Source organism: Acinonyx jubatus, chromosome B1 (genome assembly GCF_027475565.1).
Source record: "Acinonyx jubatus isolate Ajub_Pintada_27869175 chromosome B1, VMU_Ajub_asm_v1.0, whole genome shotgun sequence".
Lineage (NCBI taxonomy): Eukaryota > Metazoa > Chordata > Mammalia > Carnivora > Felidae > Acinonyx > Acinonyx jubatus.
Window position 1 is genome coordinate 157,213,950 of NC_069382.1, and position 22,381 is coordinate 157,236,330.

The window sequence follows — 22,381 nt, forward strand, 5'->3', positions numbered from 1 at the left end:
GTCAGAACACATATATCAATTTGTTAAAAATATTCTACATATATTGGGGCGCCTGGGTGGCGCAGTCGGTTAAGCGTCCGACTTCAGCCAGGTCACGATCTCGCGGTCCGTGAGTTCGAGCCCCGCGTCAGGCTCTGGGCTGATGGCTCAGAGCCTGGAGCCTGTTTCGGATTCTGTGTCTCCCTCTCTCTCTGCCCCTCCCCCGTTCATGCTCTGTCTCTCTCTGTCCCAAAAATAAATAAACGTTGAAAAAAAAGAAAATTAAAAAAAAAAATTCTACATATAGAGAAAGCAATAAGGAATGAAAACAAATTTCATTTTTTCCTCCATGTCTGTACAATGATTTTTTAAAAAGAATAAAACAACAATAACTAATACTTACTGAATGCTTACAAATGCCAGCGACTCTTCTAAGTTCTTGACATATATTAACTCATTTAATCTTCACAAAAACTTAAGAATTAAGTACTAGCATCACTCCCATTTTACAAATAAAGAAACTGAGGGATGGAAAATTTGAGTAGCTTACCTACAGGTAATAGGTAACAGAGATGGATATGAACCCAAATAGTCAGCCTTCAGAGTACACATTCCAAATAACTGTTACACAGCATCTCTAGAACACTATTTTGTAATATTATCTTTTATTTTAATGTTTGAGAGAGAGTGCATGCAAGTGCACACTGGGGAAGGGCAGAGAGAGAGAGAGGGAGACACAGGATCTGAAGTGGGCTCTGCACTGATAGCACAGAGCCCCATGTGGGGCTCGAAGTCACCAACTGTGAGATCATGACCCAAGCCAAAGTCGGACGCTTAACCGATTGAGCCACCCAGGCACCCCACTACTTTGTAATTTTAAAAATATACAGTAAGGGGTACCTATAGTATAGTATATTGAAACTATCATTGAAATAGTTATTCATACAACACAATATACCCCAAATCCAGTTTGATAAATTACCTGATGATTAACACGTGTCAAATGTTCGATAGTTTTCTCTAATTTTGATTTTTCAAAAATACTCATTTCCTGGAGATTCTGAAAAAAAATTTTATAGAAGATGTTCATTCATATCAGGTAACAAAATTACCAGAGTAAACAAGTCTACAGTATTATTCTGTTTGTCTTTTTATAACATGGAAATGTTTTAGAAAGAAAATCATTAGACATTTTACAATAATGCTTTTGGTCGAAAAAAAAAAGTGACAGGAGTTTCTTGTTTTTTATATTCTACCTCCATGTGTAATTGTAACAAAAGACACAGAATGGTATGGATTTGTTTTTAACAATTTATCTAGATCAATCCATTAGCACAACTATAAAGGGAAAAACCGAGCAGGTTAAGTAAGATCAGGAGTGTGCCTTAATGAGAGATATCAGAGGAAGAGAGTGCAAAGAAGAAATCACAAAGACAAAGGAACAGAATACTACATGGCCATGCAAGAGATCAGAATTTCAACAATGGGCTGGTCAACAGTGTAAACAAGTGCTATTTCTATAGTTATGTTACCTTATCCAATTATTGCTGATACTAAGTGTAGAACAAGTGATACAAGTTGGTGTTCTCTGAGAATTTTTCTAGTGTAGATTCATACTTCTATCCAGGTTACTCATTAAAAACAAATAGACACCCGATGTTTGGATTACATATCTGGTTGGAAGGGTCACTGCACTGTATTCATTTTTTGTTTATTAAATTATTCAACCAGTATTGAGTACACACTATATACCAAGCACCAAGCAAGGTATTAGGAATGCATAGTGAGTAAAATGGATAAAGCCTCTGACATCATAGTTACTAAAGACTAGTAGAAAAGACAAACCTTAAACAAGACACTATATAAAACCATGAATATTCTGCTAGAAAAAGGAACTTTATGGCAACATATTGAAAGGGAATCTAGAGCCTAGAGTTCGCTTCCTATGTGAGGAAATGATGTTTAACCTGGCTCTAAAGGATGAATGGGAATTTGCCAGGTGAGGGTACTCAAAGAGATGAACAATTTTTCAATAGCCTATACAGAAAACTGGGGGCAAGAAAAAGTCCATTAAGCTTGGAGTCAAGAAAGTGAGGGGTGGGAAATGGGGAGATAAGTTTGGGGAAAAGAAGGCTAGACTTGAAGTAGGCAAGAGCCAATCACTGAAGTCTTTGAAAACAGTTAACAGATTTAAATAGGAAGTGATGTGATCGGATTTATACCTCTGAAAGATGACTCTAACTTCAGTGTAAAATATAGATTTGAGAGGCTGCTAATACACAACTACAGTTGAGAAAGAATAATGGCCAGAACAGGATGGCAGAGGAGTAATGGAAAGAAGTAGACAGATTGAAGAGAAACTAACGTGAGCTCAGGAGCCAGACTCCATGTGACTTCACAGTTAGGTGATCTTGGGCAAATTATTTAAACTCACTGTAACTCAGAGACCACATCTGTAAGCATTACCTATCTGAAAAGGCAATTGTGAAGATTTACTAAGCACATGGAAAAAGCACTTAGAACAGAGCTTCCCACATGAAAAGGGCTTAATAAATGTTAAATATTATTTAAGAGGTAGCACAAATAGAACTTGGTGATTGATTGAAGGACAAGAAGAGCTTTAAGGGAGAGAGGAGTCAGTGATGATGCCTGGTTTGACATCTGGGTGGGTAGCAGAATAAGAGGAAATTACAAGAGGAAGCTTATGGATTGAGATGATTAGTTTTAAGTAAAAGACCTACTGTAAGCTCATAAATCCTGCCTCCTACAATCTAGAAAGATTCTGGTAATATGAATATCATTTTTTTCTGAGCTTTTAGTCTACTGCATTTTTAAACCCTGTTTTTACATTCCTTGGTCCTTTCAACAAATATGGAAAAGAATAAATCAGTAGCTTGTGCTAAAAGTTGCCATATTGCACAGAAGTTTTCCATTTGGTAGTTTTAACACTTATTTTTATAAGAAAGCACATTCTGGAAGGCAGTATTCCAAAAGATCCCAATTAAAAGTATTGTGTTGGGGTAAAATTTTAACTGAAAATGTATGCAATAAGGACTACCTTTATAATGCTTTAATGTCCTTATTCCTAACTTTAGCTACTGATTTCTAAGCATTAATTCAATAATACCTATTGAAAGTAAACTACACAATCCATAATAGTAAAAGTAATAGCTATGTTGAGTTCTTACAATGTTCTAAACTCTATTAAGTGCTTTGTGTACATTAACATATTTTTTGGAGATTATAAAAGAAAACATAAAATACTGTGCCTAAACAGGACACCAAAAGCACAAACAACAAAAGAGAAAATACATAAAATGGACTTCATCAAAATTAAAAACTCTTGTGCTTTAAATGGCTTTAAAGCCATTTAGAGCACACCATTTAGAAAATGAGGGGCGCCTGGGTGGCTCAGTTGGTTAAGCAGCCAACTTCGGCTCAGATCATGATCTCACGGTCTGTGAGTTCGAGCCCCGCGTCGGGCTCTGTGCTGACAGCTCAGAGCCTGGAGCCTGTTTCAGATTCTGTGTCTCCCTCTCTCTGACCCTCCCCTGTTCATGCTCTGTCTCTCCCTGTCTCAAAAATAAATAAAACATTTAAAAAAATTTAAAAAAAAATTAGAAAATGAAAAGGCAACCCACAGAATGGGGCAGAGTATTTGCAAATCATGTATCTGATAAGGGGCTTGTACTGAAAGTATATAAAATACTCTTATAGTTCAATAACAATGAGATAATAATCCAATGTAAAAATGGACAAAGCATCTGAATAGACATTTCTTCAAAGATGATATACAAATGGCTAAATAAGCACATGAAAAGATGCCTGAAATTATTAGCTATCAAGGAAATGCAAATCAAGACCACAATGGATACTACTTCATACCCACCAGCATGATGATAATAAAGAAGACAGATAATAACATGTGTTGGTGAGGATGTGGAGACATTAGAACTCTTATACAGTGCTGGTGGGAATATAAATGTTACAGTTGCTTTGGAAAACAGCCTGGCAGTTGCTCAAATGGTTATGGTTATCATATGAACCTAGGTATATACTCAAGATTAAATGAAAACCCATATAAACAAAAAGCTGTACATGGATGTTCACAGCATCATTATTCATAATAGCCAAAAAGTAGAAACCACACAAATGGAAATTAAAATGTTGTCTGTCTATCCATACAATGGAATATTATTCCACAATAAAACAGAATAAAGTATTAAAACATATATATGCTACATGAATGAACTTGAAAACATTATGCAAAGTGAGAGAAACCAGAAGATAAAAACCACATACTGAATGATTCAATTTATATGAAATGTTCAGAGTAGGCAAATCCACAGGGACAGAAAGTAGCTTAGTGGTTACCTAGGCCCAAAGAGGCTGGGGGGAAATGGAGAATGGCTGCTAAGGGGTTTACAGTTTCCTTTCGAAAATGCTCTAAAATGGACTGTGGTGATAGGCTTAACAAGTCTGTGAATATACAAAACCACTGAATTTTACATTTTAAATGGGTAAACTGAATGGCATGTGACTATCTCAATAAAGCTGTTTTAACAACAACAAAAAGATAATGTCCCTCCACCTGAGGAACTTCCTATTGAGATCAGAGGTCAGTAATTTTCTATAAAGAACCAGATAATAAATATTTTAGGCTTTGTGGGCCAGTTTCTGTTGCAAATACTCATCTCTGCCACTGCAGCACAATAGAAACCACACAGAATACTATGGTAAATGAATGAGCGTGGTATTCCACTAACGTTGACCAATGATGAAATTTGAATTTCATAGTTTTTGTGTGTCATGAAATACTCTTTTTATAGGACTTAAAAATGTAAAAACCATTCTTAGCACATGGTCATACAAAAATACAATGGTCTAGATTTGGCTCATGTGTCATTGTTTGCCAACCTCCTAAATAAATAATCACTTTACAGGAAAATATCTATAAAGACCTCCTTTTTCTCCATAAATTTCAAAAATAAGTCGATCTTATTACTTACTTTTAACTTTTCTTTTAAAGCTTCTTTTTCTGCCATAATCCTTCTTAAGTCAGATAATGCAAGTTCTTTTTCTTTTTCCATAAGACTAATAATATTATGGGAGGCTGTGGTTTGGGTGGATTCTTGTCTTAGGGCACGTAACTGTTCCTGAGCCTTAAAGAATTAAAATATATAAATAAAAAATGCTTTGGACATGCTCCCATGTAAAAAAAAAAAACAAAGGCAAACTAAACACATGCTACTTTGCTCTCTTGCCAAATCTAAACAAAATGAGTAAAAGGTATTAAAATAGTAACAACAATAAAAAAAACAAAAAGACAAAGAGATTAAGGGGAAATGCAAGCTACAGAATTTTGGAAACCAGACAGCAGGTGGACAATTAGTAATTAAGTAAGCAGACCCAAGAAAGCTGAAATCCAAGCCACGTGGAAAGCCCAGAAATCAATCAATTTGCAACTGCAGATTCTAAAAAAGCTTCAGAAGTAAAAACAGCTTTTTCAACTTGACCTTTTAACTTACATGCCCTTCTCCCTCTCTCAAAGTGGCAGTGGAATTTCATGGGAAATTGATATGGAACAAATATATCCAAATCATGGGTGCTACCCACTGTTTGACAGACTATTAACATGTCTGAATCCCAAGGATAAACTTGGCTCAGAATCAGGCTAAGACCTGTTCTAGGTAATTTTAGAAGAGACTATCTAACAGACCTGACACATAGACTAGAGAAGGAGAATAAATATGAAAGAATAATAGAAATCTCTGCTTTAGGAACAGGATGATAATAATAGATAATTCTAATTATGAAGAAATAGCACAAGGTCCATATATTACAGTAATTTAAAAGATTTACACTGGTTCCCTTAAGCTATTCTATAGAATCTGTTGGCTTAATCAATTTCTTACTTCATTATATAAGACACTTAGTTTATCTCTTTCTGCTGTCAACAATTTAACATTGGACTGTATATCCTCCATATGTCTTTCAAATCTTTCCAGCATACGCTGAAGTTCATCTCTTTCTCTTGTGATCAGATGAACTTCTGAGTTGTAATCACCCTGAAACATAATTTAAAAACAGAAGTTATCACTTGTTATAATTATCACCATATGGTTGTCACAGGATGCTGGTAATGACAGTGACTGAATAATGCTAACAGATAAAAGAACACAATTTTTTATCTAAAATGAGAACAGAAGATGAGAGTGCAGGCAGTATTGGGGCAAATCTCCTGGCCTTCAAATGCCTAGGAAGGGACTCCACTGCCAATGATACCACTTGATCAGATCCCATCAGATGCTTCAACTGTCCTTCTCCTGGAGTTGTTTATAATAGTAGTAACTAGGAACTTGTTAGATATGCAAGTTCTGTGGGCCCACCCCAGACAGACTGAATCAGAAACTGTGGGCACAGGGCCCAGTAACTATGGCTCATCAAGCCCTCCAGGTGATTATGCATGCTAACTAACTGTTGGCAACCATTAGTTTACAACCCACTCCAGGGGAGGGACTAGGAGGGTATGTATGTGCCTATTACCCACTGCATGTTAACTATTACAGCCTAGCACATTCCCCAGTGTCTTTTTTGTTTGTTTGTTTGTTTTGTTTTTTTTACTGAATCTAAGATCAATTTCCCAGCCACACCAACCGCCCCACCTGTCCCAGCCCCAACCTATGTGAGGTCTATTTTTGCAATGAGATAAATATAAATATTTCTACCGAGGAGTATACATTAAGGATGTTCACCAAATAAGCAACTACTTCTAACATTTCTAAAACAGGATTATGCCTATTATTCTAGTCTAATGCAAAAGACCCACTATCTTCACTATTGTGGAAAATAAAGGTGATAAATGTCGACCTGGGATCTAAGATATCTTAGCATTTAGGTACTAATTGCAGAAGCCCCACGTAGGGATAATCTGATAATCAGGTACACTGGAAAGCATTCTGATCTATGTCACTCACTATCTACCGTGCACATAACCATGTCCAATGTAGACTTGGTATCTGTAAGTACCCCTAACCTGCCACTTGGAAATAAGTTATCCTTTTGGTTAAACAAGCAAAATCAAGGGATAATGGATGAGATTAACTATCTGGACACTTAAAAGACAAGACATTTTACAGGACAAAAGCAGATTAGGGTTTGAGGGCTTAATTAAGGCTTAGATAAGTATAAGAGAAACTCTGTAACCTAACCACATCTACCTAAAAATATCTTACAGAAAGGAGGTAGTTTACATAGATTTTAAAAAAGGAGAACTCTGTGAATAAAGATTGACAGTTCTGCAGATGTGGTCATTGAGCACTAGAACGAAGCAGAGCTGAGCCTTGTATTGTCCCACTGCACTAGAGCCACAGATGCGGCCACGGCCAACAAAATTCAGCGGGCTAGGGCAAAAGCCCAGAAGTGAGGGGCTCACTCTGCATATCTCTCTGAGCTCTGGGCTTGGCAAAAGTGTTGCTGCTCATCCAGCTTCTCCCCCAAAGCTCAGGTGAAGATCTGGAGTGGGGTAGGAGCTGGGGGTCTGGTTATAAAGAAAGTTGGGACATTAAAAAAAAAAAAGATTTTTATTACTGTCTTGGTCTCAGCTTAACAGTGACTTTCTCTAAGGAATCTTCTGATTCTCCAATCTAAAATTTTTTAGTTATTTATATTATTATTTTTATTTGAGAGAGAGAGACAGTATAAGCAGGGGAGAGGTGCAGAGGGAGAAAGAGAGAGAATCTTAAGCAGGCTCTACGCTCAGCATGGAGGCCAACATGGGGCTTAATCCCACAACCCTGGGATCATGACCTCAGCTGAAATGAAGAGTCAGAGTCTCAACTGACTAGGCCATCCAAGTGCCCCTCCAATCTAATTTAGATCTCCCTGTATGTATTCTCAGACCATTATGAAACCTTCTTGTATCTTTTCTTCACTAACACTATAAATGAGCTTATAAAGTTATTAATATGATTATGTGTTTAAAGTACATCTTTACCATTAAAATGTAAGCTCTGTGAAGGACATAGTAGGTATCTGGTTTTACTCACCATAACTTCAGTGCCTACCATGGCACCAGGTAAAATGTATAAATTCTCTAACATTAGTGACTGGCCTTCTCCCCCTCCCACAAATTTTTTATTTAAATTCTAATTAGTTAACATATAGTGTAATACAGGTTTCAGGAGTAGAATTCAGTGATTCATCACTTACATGTGACACCCCGTGCACATCACAAGTGCCCTCCTTAATACCCATCACCCATTTAGCCCATCTCCCATCCACTTCCTTCCATCAACCCTCACTTTGTTCTCTATTGTTAAGAGTCTTTTATGGTTTGCTTCCCTCTCCTTTTTTCCCCTTCCCATATATTCATCTGTTTTATTCCCTAAATTCCACATATGAGTGAAATCATATGGTATTTGTCTTTCTCTGACTTATTTCACTTAGCATAATACACTCTAGCTCCATCCATGTTGTTGCAAATGGCAAGATTTCATTCTTTTTGATGGCTGAGTAATATTCCTGTGTGTGTGTGTGTGTGTGTGTGTGTGTGTGTGTGTATACATCTTTATCCACTCATTTGGCCTTCTTAAGCAGGAACTCTAGCCTTTTCTAAATATATCCTGTATGGACATAAATATGCAGGTATTTATATTTGTGTTCATAAATGTTAATAACGCCCTTATACCACTCCATCATTCCTAACACACACATACACAAGCTCATACACACACATGCAAAATACTAAATGCTACGAGCATAGGAACTATGTCTTCTTTATCTCATGTCCAGTGTTTAACTCATAGCTGGCACTCAGTATGTGTCTGCTCAACTGAACCGAACTTTGTATCTAGACTTGATGTACTTCCCCACTTTGTAAATGAGGAAACAGGGGTTCCATGAAGTGAGGGAACTTATCCAAGGTCATAAAGACAGTCTGTAGAGTTGTAATTTCTATCAGGCCTCCAACTCTAAAGCCCTTTCCACTACCAATATACTCAAAACTCACAATTGGAACCATAGTGAGTACAAGGTAAGAGGAGGCAGTGCCCACCCTGCAGACAGCAGAGAATCAACGGGTGTATTTTTGACAAAGATCACTGATATTAAAAATAGCAATTTTTTCCCAAGTTACTGCAATCCCAAGAAACTGTGCCTAACAGTGAGCCATAAAGCAGGAGTTGAAAACTCAAAGCTTGTACCAAATCCAGCTTTAGTGAGGTCTTTGTTGTTTGCCATGTAGTTTCTAAACATGTTGAAAATACCCAAGTTGAGGTGCAGATGCACAGAACTGTGCATCACAACTGTTTTATCCTCCTCCCATTTTACTCACATACACACCCACAATTCCCTACCATTCTTGCAACTTATTATTAGAATTCCAAAATGCTCTGAATACTCTACTCTAGAAAATGAATTCTTTATCTGAGTCAGTTAACACTAGAATATTTTAAGAAAATAAGTTGAAGGGGATAAAAGTCTCTCCTAAACCAGTATCTCTTGTTTTTCAATTGTGAATCCCTATCAAGGAGTTCATTAAATCAAATAATTATGTTAAAGGCCTTCAGATATTTTCCTACTCAGTTTTATTTAATAAATGCTTGATTAAACTAATCAACCATTTTGCAGGAAGATTCTCCTACATAATGAAGGTGATCAATTCAGTGATTTATTTTTTCTGAGTCCTAAGTATATATGGGGCTTAAAAAGCAACTCAGTAAACACATAAATTAACTTACAGTGTTTTCCCACCAGTTCCCTCTACTTGTACCTGATAACATAGAATAGTGTTTCTACTGACACCAGTAAATCAAATTCAGCCATTAGCCAATAAGGTTAAAAAACAGAGTCTAATCATAAAACAACCCAAAACCATTCAACAACAGACACAGGATATTCAAGAAAAAGATGATGAAACAAGTAAATTCAGCCAAGTCTGAATTTTTTTAACCTATTATCTTCATGTATATGTCACAGTGACTTGATATTTTTAAACATTTGAAATGAAATGTTTTGAGTTTTAACTTTAATCCCAACTTCCCCTAATTTTATCTAGTGTGTAAATAATGTTAGAATCATAAGCCTCCAGGACTCCTATAGCTCTAAAGCTTAAAAAAAAAAAAAAAAAATGAAGAATTCAAATTATACTCATGAAACACTGAAAATAACTGAGACCTAAAAGATACACAATTTTAACCTCTCATGAAACATGGTTAACTTTACCTAGTTTTAGACTAGCAACTTGTAAATGTGGTTGTAGTAGACAAATGGGATGATCTGCCCCACACTTATTCCCACCCTCTACCTTGTCCTGCTACATGGTTAACATGGAAGATGTCTGGTGTGTACAACGTGACCCACCTTCCTGACTGATCCAAGGCTGGGAATAGTATGAAGCCATGTTGTCTGCCATGTGGACAAAGCCACTTTGCTTTGAGAAAGAAAATGCAGCTGATAACAAGAGTAAAGGATAGAAAGAAAGGAAATGTCCAGTAGCATGAATTACTGGTTCCAGTTTCTGGAAGCCCAGATGTCCATGCACTTACCCTACACCCTTAATGAACTATTCAATCTTTCCTTAATTTCCAAAAATCAGTACATTATACTTTGTTCTTAAGTAGTTTTCCTAATAAATGCAGTGTCCCTACAGGATATAGGTCATGTAAGAAAATAAGAATCAAAATTAAGAAAAACTTTTAAAAAGCAAGTGTGAATAAAGTTATATTTAATACAATAATAACACCAGAAAAGCTGGCTCATCAAAATTCACTCTTGCCTATTAATCATCTTTAAAAAGAGGTATTACCTTTTCTAGTGTTTTAAATATTGGAATTTTTTCACGTGTAGAATAATTTGTAGAACAAGATCTTCGCTGTATTATATGTTGGAGTCTTTCCAGCTCTTTCTTATAAAAATCTCGTTCTTCTTCTATACCTTTCAGAAACGTATCTAAACGAGAGGGTGACTTGTCTCGACGTTTTATTCCGTGTTCTAGCCTCATCCTTTCAACTTCCAGAGTAAGTTCTCTTTCTGTAAGTTCAAGTAGTTAAATATTAAAAGTGTTGGATATAAATTGTACAATTAGCCAAATAAATTATTTGAATAAGTTTTAGAATACAAGCTACTAAAAATCATTAATCTTTGTATATCACCTGGTGCTCATCATGACACGTGCACTCCTTAATCGTCATCACCTATTTCACCCATTCTCCAACCCACCTCCTCTCTGGTAACCATCAGTTTGTTTCTTTTTTCTTTCTTTAAAGATTTTACTTTTAAGTAATCTCTACACCCAACATGGCAATTGAACTCACAACCTCAAGATCAAGAGTTGCATGCTCTTCTGACTGAGCCACTCAGGCGCCCCAAGAGTCTGTTTCTTGGTTTGCCTCTCTTTTTCCCTTTGCTCATTTGTTTTATTTCTTAAATTCCACATATGAATGAAATCATATGGTATTTGTTTTTCTGACTTATTTCACTTAATACTCTCTAGCTCCACCCATGTTGTTGTAAACAGCAAGATTTCATTCTTTTTTATGGCTAATATTCCATTGTATAGATATACCACCTCGTCTTCATCCATTCACCAGTCGATGGACATTTGGGTTCTGTCCATAATTTGGTTATTATAGTAATGCTGCTATAAACATCGGGGTACATGTATCCCTTTGAGTATTTTTGTATTCTGTGGGTAAATACTTAGTAGTGTGATTGCTGGATTATAAGGTAGTTCTATTTTTAACCGTTGAGGAAACTCCATACTATTTTCCAGTGGCTGTACCAGTTTGCATTCCCACCAACAGTGCAAGAAGATTCCCCTTTGTCCACATCCTCACCAGCCCCCGTTGTTTCTTGTGTTGTTGATATCAGCTATTCTGACAGGTGTGAGATGATATCTCATTGTAGTTTTGATTTGCATTTTCTTGATGGTAAGTGATGATGAGCATCTTTTTTCTTTTTTTAAAAGTTTATTTGAGAGAAAGAGACAGAGAGAAGAGTGCATGCACATGGGGGAAGGACAGAGATAAGAGAGAGAGAGAATCCCAAGCAGGCTCCACAATGTCAGTGCAGAGCCTGATGTGGAGCTCAAACCCATGAACCATGAGATCATGTCCTGAGCCAAAGTCAGACAGACACTTAATCGACTGAGCCACCCAGGCACTCCTGATGAGCATCTTTTCATGTGTCTGTCTGCCATCTGTATGTCTTCTTTGGAAAAATGTCTATTCCTGTCTTCTACCCACTTTTTAACTGGATTATTTGGTTTTTGGGTGTTGAGTTTTGTCAATTCTTAATATATTTTGAATACTAACTCTATCAGATACGTCATTTGCAAATATCTTCTATTCCACAGGTTGCCTTTTAGTTTTGTTGACTGTTTCCTCTGCTATGCAGAAGCTTTTTATTTTGATGTAATCCCAATAGTTTATTTTTTCTTTTGCTTCGCTTGCCTCAGGAGACATATCAGGGTTAGCATGTTTAAATGCCAATGGACAAAAACAGAACAGACTAAAATTATGGAAAGGAGACTATTAATATGCAAAGTTTTAAAATTAGAGATCCAGAGAACAGATGGAGGCAGTGGCCTTTCCTAAGAGGGACATACTTCCACAGTAACATGAGGGAAGATAATGACAGACAGTTTAGGATCTGGGGACAGAAAACTGACAGAAGGCTTCCCCGATGGCTTCCATTCTCTTAGGGAACCTGAAGATTGCCTACTCAAAATGGGAAGTGGAATGAGAGTCACAGCCTTATTGAGAATGGAAAACATTTGAAATGTTCTCTGCAGAGAGTAGGAAATCAAGTGGTAAGAAATACAGAGTAAGATTTCCATACATCATTGAGTGCGCAGCTGAGATTCAGGACCATCTAATTTACAGTGCTATTGATGCGTCTGGTGCATACACATGCAGTGGTTAACTGTTCATGTGTAAATGTGTAAAGGGTAAATATTTTGGTTGACTTGTGCCTGGATTTTTGGCAGGGAGGGTGCATTCACAACAGAGAAATAGGGGGTTTCATGTATTCGAAAGATCACACTGAAATGACAGGTCATGGCTAGCTATGAAAGGAAGTAAACTGCAAACTTCTGTATATAGATCTAAGCACTTTAATGTATTAACCCATTTAATCCTCACAACAATCTTTTGGGTAGGTACCATCATTAACACCATAGACAGGGAAACTAAGGCATAGAGAGGTTAAGTAATGTGCTCAAGGCTTACAGCCAGTAAGGAGAGAAGGGGTCAAATAGATTATCCACTTGGATGCTAAACAGCCTAGGATATAGCCTCTTCTTAATATAGCACACTGGCTTTCTTTTACTTTCCAAGACACATGGAGTTTGAGGGCATCAGGCTTCTGCTCTTGCCATTCCTTCTGCCTGGGAAACTCTGCCCCAAATTTTCATCTGGCTGGTGTCTTGTCTCTGAGACCTTGGGCCAGTCAATTTCTAGCATATCTCCCCCTATTTTATTACCCCTTATCATCTCAAACTGGCTTTTTCATTTATGTGCTAACAAAGGCTCCACAAGAGCAGGAACCTTGTATATTTTGTTCACTACGATCATATACCCAGTACCTGAAACAGCCTGGCACACAACAAGCTCATAAACATTTTGAATGAATGGGTGAGTGGATGAATTCTTAGGTGTTTCCTAAACCAACTCATTTAGTGCTGTTACCCTACTGAGAGAGAGAGAGAGAGAGAGAAAGAGAATGAATGTGTTCTTTCAAGTGATACAAGTACATTTCCTTATAAAGATTCTGCCCTTCAATTTTTCACTATTTCAGAAGTTTTCCTCTTAGTCTTAATTAATTCTATAATCTGCCTCAAAGAAGGACATACTTCTACTGGAAAATATTCAAGCAGGGTTCCTTGTGCCAACTAGTCAAAAATATAAAAGAATCCTGTAAGGTTGTTGAGGGACAGAGATTTTTCACTGTATTTACAGCACTTAGTATGGTTTCTGGTATATAACAAGCACTCCACAAATATTCATTGAATGAATGAAAGAAAGATAATCTACTAAGAAAAAATAATGCCTCAGGAGGAAATCACAATCACTTTTTAAGTTATTAACATTTTATATTTTACCTGTAACTGCAAAACTTTCCATTTTTTTGTTAAGTCTTTGCTTTTCTTGTTCAAGCTGATGAACAACAGTTTCCAGGTCTGATTTTATAAGGAGTTCATCACTCAGTCTCTCCTTTTCTTTATGGCATAAGTTTAATTCCTGCAAAATTTAATACTATAATTAAGGTTTCTAACAACCTTATAAAATATCATAGCACTTAAAATAAATATTTAGTAGTACCTTAAATTAAGAGTAACTGACATACACACAGACACACATTTTCAGTTAGTCAAGTATACGGTTTCAACTAGAGTTAATTGTCAATTGTAGCTAAAAGGATCATAAAACCCAAATGTCAATAGTGCTCCTTTCTGAGAGTTATTAAATTTTGTTTTCATTTGCCCAGCATACTGTCCTACTTTTTAAAATGAATAAAAAGTTTTAAAACTTTATTTTTAAAGGAAGGCAGAACAAAGACACAGTGCTCTAAGACTATCATATGTCTCAGTAATTATGCTGGTCATTCTCTTTGCCTCATCTGCACAGTGGGGATAAGATCAGTACTTGGACACCAAAGATTCACTTGTGAGGATGGAACTAAGGCTATGAAGCACTCTGCACAGTGTCTAGCACATGGAAAATGCTTAATAAATGTTAGCTATTAATTTCATTAATATTTACCTTAAAAATATATAATATAGCACTACTGGAAAAAATAAAAAAGGTCAGAAAATAACTACAGCATCTTACTGTCAGCCAATACTACTGAAACTTGGTCAGAATTCTCAGACAAGCATTATGAATCACATTTGACTGTTTATAGTGTATATACAACAGTAGTGAACAAAAGCAAAAATCTCTGCATGACACTGTTAGTAAAAAATCACCAAAACATCCACTTTCTGTTTATTGACTTCATGGGAGAATTTCACAGTATCTTTGAGATTCAAGAGTAGACAACATCTAGCAGGTTTAGTTAATTCAATTATTCAGTATTGACTTAAATACCTGTAGTTGAATAAAAAGGAAGCCACTGCGATTCACAGTGAGCACATAAAAATCAACAAATATTCAAGCACCTACAATGTGCCAGCATATCACAATGGCTCCATGGGGGGTGGGGTGGGAGGGGAGTTTCATTTTCTAATTTGCTTTAAGCCACCAGAACATTGCTGCTACACTGTATATATGAGAAATATGTGTCTGTATGTATATATACGTGTGTGTGTGTATGTATATACATATGTATATGTGTGTATATATACATATACACACATATACCATATACACACATATACATATAAAAGAGTATATAGAATGAAAAAACTTGGATTAGTCTCAGTTTCTAATCTTAGCAGAAACTCATCCCATTTAATGGCTATTTAAAAAAATCCCCAATCATCTTTTGGGTGACCACCCAGGACCTTCCACCTGTAAGCAAGACATTCTGTCAGTTCTGGACTACAGAACTTTATGCTATTTCTGGGTTTATGCTGGGATGATTACTACTTTTTTCATTTGAAGACTATCAGAACAAATAATATCTAGGAAAATGGTTTATAATACTAAACAAAGCTTTTTAAAAGAGGACTGAGTGTTTTTGTTTAAAATGTTATTTTTAAGTAATCTCTGCACCCAAACCAGGGCTCAAACTCATAGCCCCACAATCAAGAGTCGCATGCTCCACTGACTGAGCCAGCCAGGCACCCCAAGACTGAGTACTTTAATAAAAGTCAACAATGTTTAAAGTAATTATCAATTTCTAGTCTTAATATTACTAAACTGACAAGTCCTGAAGTAGTTAAAAGAGTATTCCTAACAGGTTTTCCAAATTTGAATTTAACTTGCAATCTACTATATATGAAATTAAAGAATTACAAAAATATAAACAAAATTAAATATATCCATTCAAAAGAATATGACTCAGCCATAAAAAGGAAGTACTTGCTACAAGCATGAACCTTGAAAACACTGCGCTAACTGAAGGAAGCCAAACACAAATGGCCATATATTGTATGATTCCACTTATATAAACTGTCCAGAATAGGCAAATCTATAGAAATAGAGGTAGATTCGTAGTTACCAGAGGCTGAACAGAGGAAAATGGGAGTGACTGCTAATGGGTATGACATTTCTTTTTGGAGTGATGAAAATGTTGTTACTAGAGTGAATATAATGTGTAAATTACATCTCAATTAAAAAATATATGCAATATAAAGCACACAAATTTTATTACCAAAAGTTCTAGCAATTCAACATAACTACTTACCAGTTGAAGTTTTGCCATTGTTTCTTCAAGATCCCGCATTTCAGAAAGCTTTCTTTTAATCTCTTTCTAGGAATAAAAAACTTACTAAGTACAGACCTGAAAGTCAAGAATACTTATCACTAAGTCACACTGCAAATAAGACCATCATTTTTCAAGTAGTCATCCTTCTCACCAGGGAGATTTACCTGTTTGTTGTTGTTTTGTTTTAAAATTTATTTTGAGAGAGAGAGAGAGAGAGAGAGAGAGAGAATTCCAAGCTGACTCCACGCTGTCAGCACAGCACAGCGTCTGACACAGGGCTTTTATCTCACTAATCATGAGATCACTTGAGCCAAAATCAAGAGTCAGAGGCTTAACCGACTGAACCACTCATGTGCCCAGAGGCTTTAGCTGTTTTACTTTTTTTTTCAATTTTTTTAACGTTTATTTATTTTTGAGAGACAGAGAGAGGGTGAGCAGGGGAGGGGCAGAGAGAGAGGGAGACAGAGAATCCGAAGCAGGCTCCAGACTCTGAGCTGTCAGCACAGAGCCCGATGCAGGAGTCGAACCCGTGAACCAAACTGAGATCATGACCTGAGACAAAGTCGGACGTTTAACTGACTGAGCTACCCAGGCGCCCCGAGGCTCTAGCCGTTTTAAGCCTCAATTTCAGTGAAGAGGAGACAACATTCAGGCTTCTCTTTAATTTCTTGGTATCCTGAATGCTTACAGGGAGCTATTTATAACATCTAAAACAAGACGACCACTTAAAAAATATTTTGCCTACATGCTTGTAGGGTCTTCCTTGAACCGTAATTTTTGGGTTCTTTTATGGCACCATCATTTCCTAATTTTCCTATCTTTCCACCTGCAACTACCAACGAGAGCAAGAGCACTGAATGCCAATGTTAAAACATTTTGACCCAAAAGGAATCTTTTGTGAGCCAAGCTATCATTCTTGACCAATGCCAATGGGACCTGAGAAGCTATATTCAGTATGTTGTGTGCATGAGCATAGAAGATGCAAAAGGAGGTAGAAAGAGAGGAATGAGATACAGGACTGTTGCAATGAAACATGAATCACAAAAACAAAATTAAAACTGCACTATATTCTTCATTTTCTAAGTTTATTTTCTTTTAGTAATTTCTATACTCAATGTGGGGCTCAAACTCATGATCTGGAGATCAAGAGTCACGGGCTCTTCCAACTGGGCCAGACAGGAGCCCCTATATTCTTCATTTTCAAGACTCTTTTGGAAATTCTGGGTCCCTTGAGATTTTATAATTTTATAATCTTTTTCTGTTTCCATAAAAAAAAAATGCCATTGGGATTTGGATAGGGATTGTACTGAATCTGTAGATTGCTTTGGGTACTAAGTCCTCCAATCCATGAACATAGGATGTCTTTCCATTTATTTCTGTCTTCTTTGATTCTTTTCAGCAATGTTTTTTACTTTCTCAGGTAAGTTTATTCCTAAGTATTTTATTCTTTCTGATGATATTGCAAATGAGATTATTTTATTAATTTCCTTTTGGATTTTAATTATTGGCATATCAAAACACACCTGATTTTTGTGCGTTTTGTATCCTGCAACTTTGTTGAATTTATTAGTTCAAGTTTTTGTGAAATCTTTAGGATTTTCTACATATAAGATCATGTCACACAGAAACATAATTTTATTTCTTTCTTTCCAATTTGGATGCCTTTTGTTTCTCTTACCTAACTGCTTTGGCTAGTACTACATTGAACAGAACTGGTGAGAATAGGCATCCTTGCATTGTTCCTGATCCTAGAGGAAAAGCTTCCAATCTTCACCACAGGGTATGACATGAACTGTGGGCTTTTCATATATGGCCTTCATTATGTTGAAGTATGTTCCTTTTAATGTACTAATTAGTGGATATGACACTGCATAAAATTGACTCAGTGATGTAGCGTACTGGTCCTCAAACTAGATTATATACCCATTCCTGAGGTAACATGAAGACTTCCCAAGTATTATGTAAAACTACTATATACATGTAGTTTTAGTGTATCCATATCTGGATATACAATCCTTTTCAAGAATTATCTACCTGACAACCTGCATGTAATCTAGGTATCTCATGAGTTCTCCTCTCCCACTTTTCCTCTCAACTGTTTTTCTCCCACTATTTTTTAAAATTTTATTTATTTATTTTGAGAGATAGAGAACTTACATGCATATGCACAAGTGGGAAGGGCAGAGAGAGCGAGAGAGCGAGAGAGAGAACCCTAAGCAGGCTCCACATTGCCAGCACAGAGCCCAATGCAGGGCTCGAACTCACAAACTGTGAGATCATGACCTGAGCCAAAACCAAACAGTTGGACACTTAAGTGACTGAACCACCCAGGCACCCTCTCTCCCACTTTTTAAAGCAAAAGGATGCATCTAATATCACACTGTCTCAAAATATGAAAAACTTTTGAAGCATCAGGCAAAAAGATAATCTGAGGGGCACCTGGGTGGCTCAGTCGGTTAAGCGTCCGACTTCAGCCTGGGTCACGATCTCGCGGTCCGTGAGTTCGAGCCCCGTGTCGGGCTCTGGGCTGATGGCTCAGAGCCTGGAGCCTGCTTCAGATTCTGTGTCTCCCTCTCTCTCTGCCCCTCCCCCATTCATGCTCTGTCTCTCTCTGTCTCAAAAATAAATAAATGTTAAGAAAAAAAAATAAAAAAAAAAAAGATAATCTGAAGTTTATAAAAGATACATATTTATTAAGATATGTATTAATAAGACATATCTTATTAAGACATGTATTTCCAATAAAATTTTACTTTTTGATTTAGTATGTATTTATCAACATTTGTTTGTATTTGTCACTCTGATCCATTGATTACTGATAATTATAATGATAGCACCATTCGGAGGAAAATGTTAACACTTTGAACCTTGTAGTCAAAGGACACTTTTAAAAATAAAAAATGTCAATAAATAAAATAAAATATTTCAATTCATGTATTTTTTTATTACAGAGATGTTTGATAGGGTGATCACGAAAAGATATTCAAGCATAAATATGTTAAAAGAGGATAAAACTGGAGATTTCAAGAAGAAAGGGTCATTTAGATTCTACTAGCTATATTTAAAAGAACAATGTAACAGTTTTAAGAGATAGGTAGGTTGGAAATTACATCCTTTGTATCTATTTAATCTGTTTATTAATTACTATTTTTAAAGATTTTATTTTTAAGTAATCTCTACACCCAATGTGGGGCTTGAACTCACAACCCTGAGATCAAGAGTTGCATGCTCTTCCACTGCACCAGCCAGCTGCCCCCTTTCGTATTTAAACTTAAAGATGAAAAATGTTAGCTACCAACTTAAAATGTGCAAGGATATACACTGTTCAAAAAATACTTTTAAAGGATTCATGAGCACAAAATGACATAGAGGACAAACTTCCAAAGCTCACTCACAACACAGAGATAAAAGAACAGAGATGAAAATCTTGAAGGAAAAAAGGACAAAGTCTGGAGAGCTAGCCTGAGAAAAAGCATGTTTCAGAAACACACCCAAATTTAGACAGCAGAAAAACCTGAATTACAAAACAACCAAACCAAAAGACCCAATCAGGTATCAAAGGGCTTAAGCTCACTATGTTCTGGAAGAATTAAGAAACGCTCCCACAACCTAGACATACCTTTGCTTCCCCAAGTTCTTTATCAGCAGTCTCAAGCACTTCTTCTTTATGTCTTTCCAACTGCTGTGCTAACTGGTCTATTTCGGTTAATTCTTGGCAGAGTTTTTCATTTTTGTTACTTAAATTAACAACTTCAGTAGTTACGGTTTCCTTGGTTTCCATAAGCTCCTGTATATGCTTCTCCAGGTCTTTATTAGCTTGCTGAAGAAAGTCAACCTAAATTGAATTTGTAATTAACAGGTATATGAATTGGAAAATTATCCTAAATACTCAACTTTCAAAATACTTCAAAATACTCTATTTTTTAAAATACTTAAAATTAAACCAGAGGTATTTTACATTTGCAATCTTACACTGTTGATTCACAAAACTGACAATGTGTGGTTTAACAAAAATATATAGCCATTGGCATTCAACTTTTAAGCATGGAAGGAAAAGTAAAAAATTTGTGTGAACTTTTTCCCAACAGAGAGTTCTACCATTATGACAAGAATATCACTACAATGATAATATCACTCTGGACTGTGCTGTCCAATATAGTAGCCACCAGCACCCACATGTGCATACTGTAGAGCTAGTCCAAACTGAGGTGTGCTATAAATGTAAAACATATGCAAGATTTCAAAGACTTGGTACAAAAAAGAAAAAAAGGAAAATATGTCAACATCAACATTTTATAACAATTACACACTGCAATTATATTTTGGATATACTGAGGTAAATACATTATTAAAATTAATTTCATCTGTTTCTTTTTTATTTTATTTTAATCTGGTTACTAGAAAATTAAAAAACATTTTTTTAATGTTTATTTTTGAGAGACTCACAGACAGAATGCAAGCAGAGGAGGGGCAGAGAGAGAGGGAGACCCAGAATCCGAAGCAGGCTCCAGGCTCTGAGCTGTCAGCACAGAGCCTGACATAGGATTCGAACCCACGGACCATGAGATCATGACCTGAGCTGAAGCTGGATGCTTAAACCAACTGAGCCACCCAGGCGCTCCCAGAAAATTTTAAATTACATATGTGGCTCATATCATATTTGTATTGGACAGCACTGCTCTAGGGCTACTATTGATATTCATGACTTACTATTCTGGTTCTGGTCCAGTCAGCAATGACATGTCTAAATTTCTAAAGGTGACGTAACATGCTTTATGGAACTCTCCTGTTCTTTTACTCCTAGGTCAGACACATGGCAAGGGAATCAATTACATGTTTAATTTTTTGGATTTCTTTCTACAAATCTTTTTGATATTATAAAAGAAATACAAAAACTTCGAAAACAAAGAAAATAAAAAAGAATATCTCATCACACAAAGATAAGCTGTTCGTATATTTTAGTGTATTCTCTTCCAGTGTTTTCTCTAAGTTCATACGCACATTTTTAAAAAGCAAACTGAAGATCCCATTGTGTCTGCGGTTTATTCTCCTCCTCTAATTTTTTTTTAATGTTTATTTATTTTGAGAGAACGAGAGAGTGTGCTAGCTGGGGAAGGGCAGAGAGAGAGAGGGAGAGAGAAAGAATCCCAAGCAGGTTCAAACTTACGAACCATGAGATCATGACCTGAGCTGAAATCAAGAGTCAGATGCTTAACCAACTGAGCCACTCAGGTACCCCTATTCTCCTTTTAAATATTTAACGTTATGGTGTATATATCTTTCTGCCTCATTAACTATCTTTTTAAAACATGATTTTTCAATAGTTGCATACTATTTCTGGATAGTTTGGCTCTATCAAATCTTTCCCACTGTATAACTGGTAAACAACTCTGTTACTTTTACAAATCAATGAACTGTTACAAACACTTAACGATTGTATATACTCGGTGAAATAATTATAAATGTCATTACCTGAACATTTAAATGAGCAATAAGCTTTTCATTGGTTTTGTTTCTAGTCTCCAGAGAGAGGACATCAGGGGAACGGCCACTGTCCAATGCAACTGATAGTCGTTCTATCTCTCGTTCTCTTAGCTCAATCTGAAGACATAAAATCATGCTATAATTTTAAAAAATTTGCTTTAAACTGAAATAATTAACACTGGACACTTACTTGAATATACTTCCATTTCTCTTATGCTTCACAATGTATATAAGAGATTAACACTCATACATGTATCCACACCAATATGGGATTATAAAATGCATATACACAGAGCAAAAATAAACAGAGAAAAATGTCAAAATAAGAATGTCAACAAAGTTTTCGTAAGTATTTCTATTGAATAGATTTTTCCTAATTAATTTTAATTTTTTGGTTTCTTCCCCTCCTCCTCCAAGATTAGGCAATATTGATATAAAAAGAAATGATTGAGTACTAGAATGGAGTCTGAGTGACTTCAGTGCCTAGTGGAATAAATGCAGAATAAATGAATAAATGTAGAACAGAAAGAATTACTACTGAAACTCA

At 36.1% G+C, this 22,381-nt stretch overlaps 1 protein-coding gene across 6 annotated transcripts in view; it reads right to left on the bottom strand.

The window, feature by feature from the left end:
• CEP135 (centrosomal protein 135) overlaps nt 1-22,381 on the bottom strand; it is a 69,094-nt gene that overhangs the window by 31,536 nt on the left and 15,177 nt on the right. For all 6 annotated transcript variants that reach the window (XM_027057159.2, XM_027057149.2, XM_027057155.2 and 3 more), the window contains 8 exons: nt 21,823-21,951; nt 19,970-20,185; nt 16,330-16,395; nt 14,081-14,219; nt 10,787-11,010; nt 5,895-6,047; nt 4,989-5,141; nt 962-1,039 (listed from right to left, as the gene is read on the bottom strand). In XM_027057159.2, the coding sequence (XP_026912960.1) occupies nt 962-1,039; nt 4,989-5,141; nt 5,895-6,047; nt 10,787-11,010; nt 14,081-14,219; nt 16,330-16,395; nt 19,970-20,185; nt 21,823-21,951 (1,158 nt within the window). The remainder of the gene's footprint in view (nt 1-961; nt 1,040-4,988; nt 5,142-5,894; nt 6,048-10,786; nt 11,011-14,080; nt 14,220-16,329; nt 16,396-19,969; nt 20,186-21,822; nt 21,952-22,381) is intronic.